This window comes from Anabas testudineus, chromosome 5 (genome assembly GCF_900324465.2).
Source record: "Anabas testudineus chromosome 5, fAnaTes1.2, whole genome shotgun sequence".
NCBI classification, from domain to species: domain Eukaryota; kingdom Metazoa; phylum Chordata; class Actinopteri; order Anabantiformes; family Anabantidae; genus Anabas; species Anabas testudineus.
The window spans coordinates 10,160,539-10,172,378 of record NC_046614.1 but is presented as its reverse complement, the minus strand read 5'-3'; the positions used below and the strand labels follow the sequence as shown (position 1 = coordinate 10,172,378).

The 11,840-nt window shown below is 40.4% G+C and overlaps 1 protein-coding gene across 2 annotated transcripts in view; it reads right to left on the bottom strand.

The window, feature by feature from the left end:
• Positions 1–1,182: 1,182 nt before the first annotated feature.
• cpne5b (copine Vb) overlaps positions 1,183–11,840 on the bottom strand; it is a 90,035-nt gene continuing 79,377 nt past the window's right edge. For both annotated transcript variants that reach the window (XM_026348841.1, XM_026348839.1), the window contains 7 exons: positions 10,709–10,755; positions 9,557–9,738; positions 9,167–9,294; positions 7,744–7,846; positions 2,867–2,924; positions 2,248–2,321; positions 1,183–1,374 (listed from right to left, as the gene is read on the bottom strand). In XM_026348841.1, coding sequence (XP_026204626.1) covers positions 1,183–1,374; positions 2,248–2,321; positions 2,867–2,924; positions 7,744–7,846; positions 9,167–9,294; positions 9,557–9,738; positions 10,709–10,755 — 784 coding nt within the window. The remainder of the gene's footprint in view (positions 1,375–2,247; positions 2,322–2,866; positions 2,925–7,743; positions 7,847–9,166; positions 9,295–9,556; positions 9,739–10,708; positions 10,756–11,840) is intronic.

The following is an 11,840-nucleotide window of genomic DNA, read 5'->3' as shown; positions in this document are numbered from 1 at the left end:
CTATTATAGTATCTTGGTCGTTTAACTTGGCAAAAATTTGCTGTGGGCCTCACTATATATTTCTGTTTGCATTGTTGTATAGTGGGGCATTTTCCCAAATAATGGCAATTGATCATGGCATTTACCTCAAAGTAATTTCCCACAGCGAACCTGTGGGCTTCCAGGCTTCTTTGTTGTATTTTTATGCTTCGCTCTAATCGTTTTTTTTATTACATGTTAAGTCCTTAATGTATGGGAATGTACTGAATTCAAACCTTATGATCATTTGTTAAAGAATATTTTATGTTGCAGTGCAGCTGCAGTACATAGAGATTTGTGTTGCATGAATGAATTGGGTACTTTGTTCAGAAAGAATGAATAGTATAGAATAGTGTAGAGACAGGTCATGCTTTTTATGTGCAGTGACTTAAAAATAATTGGTGACCACTACAAAATAAATGCAATTTATGGTATTCAAGGCGCATATGTCAAAGGCCCATGCCGCTCGGACTCACACTGGAGAATAAGTATACTGGACATGGGGTATTCAATTCTTATACAGCATGCTCTTTAAATATTTACTTATTAAAGTAGAGAGGAGGTGATATCTCATGGTATGAAGAAAATGATTCCTGTTGAACATAATAAATTGTAAACTACACACCTGCAGCTTTTTCCACATCATACCTGATGCATCAGCAGATACGGAGATAATCCCCAAATATAAAAACTAATTCCAGAAGGGAAAAGGTGCCTAGAAAATATCACTGTATTAGGCCACATCAATGACTGACGAGCAAGGCTTAGGTCAAAGTTCACATGTCCTGATACATGTAGAGAAACAATCACAGACAGGCACAAGTTTTAACTACAACATGACCTTTTTGAATCAACCTGCTGCGACATTAAATGTGAAACAGTCACTGCCTCGGTGTCAGTTAGGAGGCTTTCGCCAACGAGTCCTGGGAATCCTGCAGCCTCTCTTCACGACAAACCAGCCAAATGAACATATCACATAAAAATTAATAAATAAAACAAATGCTGCTCCATCAGTCACTGGGAGATCACGGCACACATTTGAACTCCCATTTCCTGGTGCGTTGTGTCCTGTTTGCACCAAAAAAAAAAACAGGAGGGAGACAGTTCCCTCTGGACATTTGAGTGGCTGCTGTCAGTCCTTAGTGAAAAGCCAAGATGGGAGCTTCAGATCTGTGTGTGGTGGTGTGTGTGTCCGGGTGGGGTGTACGGAGGCGGCGCTGGGTTGGGTTTGATCCCTCTGCTCTTCATGTAAGAGATGAACTGGTCAGGAATTTCTGCAAGCACGTCTTTGGCGAGCCGTGCCATGCTTAACACGTGATTGCCTGTCCGGTCCATATAATCTCTGAAGGGAACAAACTGTTGAAGTAAAGAACAACTGTTCAACGTTTTGCTGTGTTATGTTTTATCTAAGGTGAAAATTGTTGCATTTGTCAAACTATCCAGAAAGTGAAATGTTTAAACATGTATAAAAGTGGAACTTGAAACTGTTGATGTACGGGTTCCTATGTTTGCTGCTTTAGGACAAATGTTGTCATTCATGGAAAGCTCTCAATACGTTTCCCACAATGTACACATGTAGGTTTTAGGAGCAGGATGATATACTGAGTGAGGAAATCCAGCGAGCTCATGTTTAAGCCCCAGTGTTAGTCAACATTTGCCGGATCCCACCAGCTTTAGGATGCTGATCTGTGGCTAATCCTGTGCTCTGGTTTCACTGAAGAGTGTGAGGAAATAAATCAGCCAATGTAGAAAGAGACATTTTTCTACTACAATTGATGGCGCAGGATTTTTCAGTCTCTATTACTTGTCACAGTACAGAAACAGAAAGAAACAACTGTCACGCTCACAAATAGGTAACAGTTGGTTGAAACAACTTTATAGTTTAGTGAATAAGACACGTAAGGTGTCTTGGTGGCAAATAATATCAAAGTTTTCAGTCTCAAGGGAAATTCAAAGGAACCACAGATGTCCAAATCTGTTAGAGTTGCTAATGTCAACAGATGGTGTTTTGTCAGACACAGACATTTTAATGTAACAGCGTGAAACAGAAAAGTGTATAAATGTAAAATCCTTAATGTGAAACATTAAACACTGTATAACATTTACTGTCAGTATCGTCTTGATGTTTGACTTATTCTTTAAATTATGCAAACCAGGAACTGTCTTGGTTTTGACATCTGTAGTTAATATGGTCAGGGTTTTTTTTTTCCTCATGTGAAGGGGAGTCACCTGAACAATGTCTCTTTCTGCCAGTTTCCCACGGGAAGAGATTCTGATGTCGTCACCATCCAACTCCACCATAGCTGGAAAACACAAGTTCACGCCCACACACCCAGGCGTGCACACACATTGTGTGAGAAGCGAACAAAGACAGCTGTCTTTAGCACAAACCAAGGGTGATATACTATTAATGGAAACATTAGTTATCATTTATATTTTATATTATACAAATGCATAATACAGTTTTGCTTTAGCATGAGTGAAGGAGAGGATGTTGAGCTGTGCAACTGTAATTTGTCTTTACTGCATGTCTAATCAACTAATAAGCCCTTTGTTATAGTCTCTGTGCAATTTAGCATCATCCATACTAAACACTGCAAACCCAGCAATTAACCTCAGCCATTTCTTCTACAATTATGCCCGAATCCACCTACGCATTTTCTTCGCTACTGACTGAAATGAGTTTGTACAGTAATTTTCTCTTGGGTATTTCTCTGAATTAGTGCCAAAGAGGTTAGAACTGGCTGTAACAATAATAGACTGTGAGTGGTATGAATTAAAATGCCAATTTATATAAATGACTTGATTATTGCAGATGGTGTAAAAGACTGTAAAAAAGTGTATTTACCGTCAAACTCAGCCTGACCCACTCCAACTATGATGATGGACATTGGAAGCTTGGCCCCCTGCAGAGAAATCAAAAATGGACAAATTTGTGTTCATGTATGTACTTATTACTACTTATTTACCAAGGACAGATAAGGTTGTCAATGTCACCGCTGACCTGTAGTGCTTATTGCTGCATGCCAGATATTATAGCAATTACATGCTCACTTATGTAGATTACAACTACACTAATGTTCTGCATTATCCTTTAACGAGCTAAATGACCTTTAAGTAGAAAGGGCTTCCAGAGAGAGAAAATAAGGTGAGTCAGAGACGGAAAGGCAGAGGGAGAGCAGATGCTAATGCGAAGCCTTAATAGAAACTTGTTTTTGCCTCTGCTTCTTTGCTTTATGTCTGTGAATCCAATTTTCTGTTGTACGAATGCTTTCCTGCTCTTATTCTGGGATGACACTTAGCACACAAACACACACACTCCCCACTCCTCTACTTTTCCTGTCTGCAGTCATTTATCAGACACTGACACTGAATGGAAACCCAGTTACACATGAACATGGCAGAATTAAAAAAAAATCAATGTTCTCCTGTAAAAATCTACCTCAGGAAATCAGGTTGCCTTAATCCCCTATTCGAATTATGCAAACCAGATTTCTTGTTTACCGGCCAGTCATCAGTTCACAGGAGAAAACAGACATACCCTTAAGTAAACTGAATACTTAAGGTTACTTAAGGGCATGGAAACACACTGAATGCTTGTTATCAGGCTGGGGAGTTGAGATTGAACTCACTGATGACACTAACAATGTTCCCTGAGATAGTGGGCCCAAAGTTCAGTGGTATTGGTACTGAAGCTGTTGACAGATAAAAAAAAAATAATTCTAAACATAAATTGAGTCGTCCCATAAACCTTTTTTCACACAAAGATTGGTGCAGAAACTAGATAAAGCTAAATGTAGACAACCGGCAGACGCCATGATAAGGTCGTATGTGGTGGGGGACTAATAGCAGCATTTGTGAGTCAGGAGAGGAGGGAGAGGGAGGAGATGCTAACTTCATTCAATACAGCGACCATCCTCCGTCACCCGCCCAGCCACTCCCAACCACCTCAAGTCAGGTAAGACTGCTGTCAGTCTCTCAGTGAAGATACTGTCTCTAAACAAATGCAAGAACTATCTGCTAAATTAATGGATAGAAGTGGCATAGGTTAGTAGCCATGAGATCTGGGCTGAGAAATAATATGTTGTTATTGATTGATTCCTGTTCCAAGGTGATTTCAGAAATGAACTCACTGGAAAACATGAATATTTCATTGCAATACATCACAACAACATTAATAGTTGTTGAGATATCAGGATCAACCTGACCAGACAAACAACCCCTTTGCTAGATCCAGCATGGTTCAAAAAGGTCATGTGACAGAAAATATTTCATTTAATCAGTTTGATAAAACAATGGAACAACATCAGCAGGATTCATTTCCATATAACTAAATCTATTAGATCATTGGATTATTAGATGGGGTATTATATATCAGTTAAGTGATGTACAAAGTCTGTTTGAGCGACAGTAACAGTCGCTTTCTGACAATCCATGTTAGTGTTTGTTGTTGTGATATGGCAACATAAATGCTTATTGTTAAAGCTGCCAATACGTGTAATGTGTTTCACAATGCAGTTAGAACAAGGGGGCTTTTATCTCTGGTGTAAGACAAATGTACTGTGGCAAATCAGGCAACCTCTAATAGCCATGGGGATGAGAGCAGCTTCTGTCGACACCACCTCAGCCGCAGCACATCAACGCGATTATCAGTGTTCAACACAGCTTCTGTCAGTGCTTGTCCCCCTACGCACACACACACGCAAACACTTGTAGAAGTGCGTTTGTGTGTGCGTCTGTGTGTGAAGCCTGAGACATAAGCACACACCAGACCATCAAATGCCACCAGAAATAACCTGGCAATACACCATGGCCCACTTTTGCCATCCTCCTGTCACCCTGACTGGCAGCTGAGACAACAAAACAAAGCTTCAATCAACAATCATTACTCTGACAACTTACAGTAATCCCTGTGTGCTGTTTAAATCTAAATGTCATGCATGATGTGCATGCTTTGATGGGGGTGTGTTCATGCATGTTGTGTTCTTGTGGTGTGCATATAAGTGCATATGCACACTAATGCATATGTTATTGGAGAGGAGGCTGTCCAGTCCACACAGGGGTCACCAGAGTCCCTGGACGATGTCACGGCTCAGCTCAGAGAAAAGCTGAAGGCAGCATATTGAGATCAATCAAACCCAGCTACTAATGATTATAATTATTAACTTTTAACTGGCGTAAGAGAAGCACACCCAGTTGTTTGAACATTAAGAATAATCAGCGACTTTCTTCTGTCATTCACATGATGAGAGACGTCAGTTGAAAACTGCACAGCTGTTACAAAGTTAACACTGAGTTAATTCATAATAATGTAGATAATTTGTTATTATCTTTTAACCTGGTCCCATAAAAATTACGTGCCTAAACAATGTTAAACTATGCTATGTTTTTGTACCAAACATAACATCGTGATCAGGTTAACTGGTGACATTGTTCATAGTTATGACTGTGAAGGGTTGTGTGTCTATATATCAGTCCTGTGATAGGCTGATGACCTGTTCAGAATGAATACTGCCTCTCGTCCAATGGCACGAGATTGTCTCTAGCACTCCTGCGATTTACGGAAAAGTGGTTAAGATTATGGATGGATGGATGGATGGATGTGATGCAACTTTTTTTTTAAACAATTGAAGCATTACAGTTATTGAGTTATCGATGGAAAGTGAAACAGTAAGAGAGTCCTGTTTCACGTTGTGTTTAGGCAACACAAGCACTTTGGTTAGGAGTAGACGAAGACACTGTGTGTGAAGTGTCTGCCCACAACATTTCCCTGACCTTAACTAAGTGCTGTGGATTAAAAATAAATAAATAAATAAATAAAAATCACAAAATGAAATGCTGGGTTGTGATATAGGAACTATCACTACTGGAGTAGCATCTCTAACAATCATATTTGAGCACACTAAGTAGTTGACCTAGAACAATGGACACTGTGACCCATTCCCATTGTTGTCCAGTACTGTACTGTATATTTGGAGACTTTTGCAGCTGGTAATACTGTTTGTTGAACCTAAACAAAGTATGTAAAATCAAATGGCCTATCCGTTCAGAAACAGCCGATATTGAGATAATGTATCTTTCTTTCAACTTATGTTCTACACTTTTCACCACGCTGCAAAGTTGATATCACATCTCCAAGTATTACCTTTTACACAGCAAAGCCCTGCAAAGTGAAAGGAAGTAAAACGGTTGAGGAGAGCTTTTGGTGGGTCCTGGCACTGACACAGAGATGAAGCAGGATGTACTGATGGGTAACAAGTATAGGATGAGAAAGAGGAAAAGACATCAAAGGCAGCCGAGGATTTAGTTACAAACTGAATGGTTACAGAAGTATGGAGAGAACAGATGGAGTTAAAGAGATGTAGATCTTTGAGCAGGAAAAAAAGTTGGAGAGAGACAGAAAAAGTCTTTGTAGTTGTGAGTGAGGGAGTCTCATAGCTTCACAGAGAGAACAGGGGCGCAGAGGGACCCAGGCTGTGAGCAGAGGAGGGGGGGCTGCTTGCTGAGTGACTGACAGGTGGATTTCTGAAGTATAGCAGATTCTCCTGGGACTGAAAAACTCCCTCTGTTGAACGGCATGAGTGTGTGTTACTGAAAACATGGGAGAGAGACAATCCCAAACTGTCCAAGACACACACACACACACACACACACACACACACACACACACACACACAAAAAAAACACCTACATGAGCAAATGCAAGCTCACTCCACATGTTCACTCACACTTGTGCACATTCAAGCTTCCTCTCACTCCCTATTGAAGATGCTTTCCAGCATGAATAAGCATGAGGAAAGACTTATATAACCTCAGCGGCGTATCCTCGCTCGCCCTGGATCCGTGGCGAGTTAAAGGGAAAGCAGTGGAAGTGGCGGTAGATAATCAGAGTGGAGGCAGTGAGATAGAGCAGCAGGCAAGATCTTAAAAGGAAGGTGTGGCTGTTCTAATGTTTTGACTAACAGTCGCAAATTCCCTTTAAATCCAGTCTGCTGGGTGTTCTGTGCCTGCGGCAAGCAGAGGGGGAGGAGGGGAGAAAAGAGGTCCAAAGAGGAGTAAAGGAAGCCAGCCACCTGCTATTTAAAGCTAGGAGAAAAGAGGAGTTAGGAAAAGTTTTAGGGAAAGCTCTGAGGGATAAATCTCAACGCTGTGTTTTATTTACTGAGGCAAATGCAGCATTACAAAAATATGTTCATTAAAGTTTAGATGTTGTTTTTATTTTTCTGGTATGAAGGGAACACATTTCTACATTTATACAAGACAGTGGGAGGATTACTTCACAGTGAAATAAAACATTGTCATCGGCGCCTCGAGCTTGTTGTCGGCTAAATCGTTAGTCTGTAAATTGATCCTGAGAGAACCGTACGTGCTGCAAAAGTTTTGCAGCACAAATAAAATGTCACTTGTGCGAAGCCACTGCTTTTTGCTTTACACAGTGCAGAACAACTGCTACCGTCACATGGCTTCTGCTGTGAAAGACAACCACGCTAAACTGGAGACACAGTGTCCACGTGAATCCACAAATGCTTTTTTATATTTGAATATTAAACGCTAGTCGGTGTGCTGCTGGCTTCATATTTCATATTGAGATATGAGAGTCTCTTCTATCGCTCAGCAAGAAAGTGTGGAATCATATTTTCCAAAATGTCGAACTGAACCTTCTGTGATCATCACAATTAATTGATAAACTGACCCCTTCCATTTACTGAAGGAAAGCATCCTTACATTCACGATGGCCTCTTTTGTCTGCGCCATGTCGGAAATGACGCCGTCTGTGATGATGAGGAGCACAAAGTACTGAGAACCGTCCTGCACCGCCGCTGCATACCTGCACACAAGTAAAACACATGCAGACAGAAATGAAACGGGTGCTGATAAACAGAGAAACTAATCTGGATGGATTGTAGAAATTAAATAGCTAAAAATACTCTGTGTCTATGTTCAGGCAGTGGTGACATGGAGGTGAGAGGAGTGGGCTCGGATCAGCAGGATTTAATTTGGGTGGACAAAAGAAAAAGCAGAACTCACCCTCCCTCGTGTGGTTTGTCACTGATGTACTTCAGATAACATCACTAACGTGCCTCGTGATCACTGATTAATCAGCCCAAAACAATCCAGTTAAAAACAAAGCCGGTGTTTGATTCGCAGATTAACGCCTTTTGTTAAAAAATCTCTTCCTGCTTGACGTATTCAAATGCAAAACACTAACGCTGGCTGTTGATTCTTACAGCCACGGCTCCCTGCCACAGTTTAATAAGTGTATCAGAATGACATTTTTTGAATACAACAGGGCGCTGGTGTAATCAGATGGAGAATTGTTGGGTTATTGCTAAACAAATGAGACTGTGAGGGGAGCTGTGGCAGATAGAGGTGGAGGGCGGCGTCAGGGGCACGAGAATAAATTCATGTCACAGTTTGCATTGATTTTATGTTTTAACATGTGAGTGATGTATCAGTATATGTTAATGACTACAGGCTCATTTCGAGTCCATTCCATCGACTAAATCTGGCACTATTTTGATAGCTGTCAGCGAGTCTAAATTGATATTCAAGCTTGTCATGTTCTATTTATTTTGTCTGGCAGGACAGATGTCAAAAAAGCACCTGTCAAAATGTTGATGCGGTAGTTTATCGTTGATAAGTGTAAATGTTGTAGAAGATGATAAGATTGATGTCTGTTAACAATCCAATCTTCTCTTGGATGCTACTTTTAAAAGTACATTTCTGAGGAGATCTGTGTGGGTCTATCAGATTTTAGCATTGTGTTTTTAGTATTTGAATAAAAATATGAATAATGTATAAATTAAAATGAAAGAAAAGTAGCAAATGTTGCCACAGGGGATGAAACCCAAATGAGTGATGTAGCACTGAGCAAAGAGGACAATAAATAAGGAATCTGAAAGGATTTGCATGTAAAAATCAGATTTTAAGACTCTTGCTGTTTCTTTATTATGCGGATGATATTAATAAGCTCAACAAATGGAAGGCAGAGGTCAGATTTTTGCTCCTGTAAGAAACTTAAGGTGAAAAAGCCTCTGTGCAGGTCCTACATTCAAGAAATGCAGCTCTTGTGTCCTAGATGCATTGATAATTTTGTGGGAATGAAAAAAAGCTAGATTTTATTAACCAGTAGGTATTGTTCTCTCACCTGGCAACATGGTTCACTACAGGAGCAAAGTTAGTCGGCCCGTAAAGCTGCACCGTCTTTAGACTCTGGTGGTATGCCTCTAAAATTCCCTCGATACCATTGCAGTAAGGATTTTCCATGTTACCGTTCTGGAGGGAAGAGAAACAGTTTAAAATGACAGAACATCAATTTCATTGATACACATATCAAACACTAAGACGATCATAATCATAAACTGATTATTATATATTATCAGGTGCATGCACAACATCCATAGATTAGAAAAAACTCACAATGAAGTAAAAAGACATTTCAGTTGTGTTATTTTGAAATTTAGCAAATAAAAACAGCCAAGACTGAAAACCGTCCATAAGATTAATTAAACATAAAATGAGGTGATGTTGACTTCACCAGTGGAAACTCATGTGACACCCGTCCATCAGGGGGAAGTTTGGCTCCAAACCCCAGAGCAGGAAACATCTTGTCACTGTCATAGTCCTGAATTATCTCCCCGACAGCCTTCAGGGCCATGGCATAGGCGTTCAGCTGGTACGGGTTCATGTAGTGCAGCGAAGTGGACTGAGAGGGGTTACCTGTTCACCAGTGAATCAATCAAGAGTTCATCATGGGGCATAAAGCTGAGAACTCACAGCGCATCATGTTCTTGTGCAGATTATCGGCAGTGACATGACATTAACACAACAATTTTGTTTGCCGCAGCCATTGATAACAACATAATTCCTGTCTGGTAGAGCTGTCATATTCAGTGCTTAAAGATGATGAATCACAACTTTCAATTCCTACGTTTGTGACACAATCAAGGACAATTATTAACTAACAGTGGCAGGAATGTCATGGTGAGAATGAACACATCCAAATGATGAATGAAGTGAACATTTAGACGCTTGTCAATAGCTGTGACCTTCACAATTATCCGTGCCGTAATAACACATAATGGAGTCATTCACTATTAACAGCACAGCTGGGATCTTGTGGATGAGTTTTAGAAAATGTTGCTGTCATTGCACCCAGTGAGTTTGTAGGTGACATGTGATCACCACTTGATTACTTGTACGTGCTCTCTGCTGTTTGACTGGTCAGGCTGTATAATCACAAGATGTAGCACAAGTAATTTTATCTGGCATCATTTGCAGGTGTCTGTTTTATTTGTATCCATGCATTTCTCCAGTGTGAAGTGTCTACGCATCTAGTTTTGCAAACCAGCCTGTGCAAACTTTAGTTGACACGTACACCAGTCAGACACAATATTAGCACCACCTGCCAGTTTTAATGTTGAGGTGGGCAGGGGTCCACCATATGTTTTGTTCCATTTTACCTAAAATGACTGCTAAAGCCTTTTCTCCGAGTGTATTAACAGAACATTTAAAGGAGAACTTTCCAGAAAAGGCTACTGTTTATAGGAGACAGTGTGTGTACATTGTCAATCCACCCTGTGCTTGTGTGTGTTCCTTGATTCTGAAATCTGACATGCCACAGCAAAAGAGTACTATTATCTATTCTTGACCCCCTCCTCAAATAAACTTTATCATTACTATCGCTCACCGTTAGATGCTGTGAAATCAATGGCCACAGTGAAATTGATCTGTGTCCTAGAAAGGAAAATGGAGAGGAGGACATGGGAAAAAGAATCAACATCAGAGACCAGCCAGCAATAACAACAAGCCGAGGCTCATTAAATTACAGTGCTGTAACACCAGACACACACACAAACACACGAATAACAATCATTCCTATAGCTGAGGAGCATCATACACAAAACACAGCAATTATTTCTTATGATGATGTAGCTACAATGCAATCAATATTTAATATTCTCATTGCCATTTATTGCCTTTTTCATCTGCATTAAGACACAAAGTTCAAGCGTTGAGCTGTCAAATAAGATTTAAGTGCTGGCACGTCTCCATTAGTCTGACTTTCACCTCCATGAGGAGTAGCAGGAGGGGAGGAGACACACTGAGCTGGGTAACAAGAAATTAGAGACAGGGAGCACTTAAGAGCAAATCATAATCTAATTTTCCCTGCTGATGAAGAACTCCCCTCTTGTTGCTAATTTACGACAATGAAACGAGGCCTTTGGGGGCCCAGATGACAGCCTCTCATTATATATGGGAGCCACAAGGGAGGAAGGCAAAAGAATGATAATAAAATGAATGAATTAAAGATTCACATTAACCTTTCAGTTTGGGGGCGGGGATGGAGATTAGGCCACAGCCTGACCTTGCTAACCTTAGCATTCATTAACCTTGATTTTATTGATTCATGAAGACTTTTGAATGCATTACAGTCTCTGACGAGTGAAGGCAGGTTTGAAAAATGTGCATAAAGAAATGATGGGAATTATCTCTTTTTTGCAGTTGAAGTTTGGGTTTTAGGTGTGGATTCCCTGACTGCGCTGTATGTTTGTCTGTGTGTGTGTGGGTGTGTGTGTGTGTGTGTGTGTGTGTGTGTGTGTGTGTGTGTGTGTGTGTGTGTGTGTGTGTGTGTGTGTGTGTGTGTGTGTGTGTCTGTGTGTTTAAGCCTTTAAGCTAAAGGTCAGTTTTACCAAACAGCTCTGACTTTATTCACTCTGGAGAACGTTTGTGAAATAAACCATCTTGACACTTTTTAGCAGCCTTTGTAGAAGTCTTTTGCTTTTCTTCTTTCTTTCTCTCATTCTTCTGTTTTTCATCTT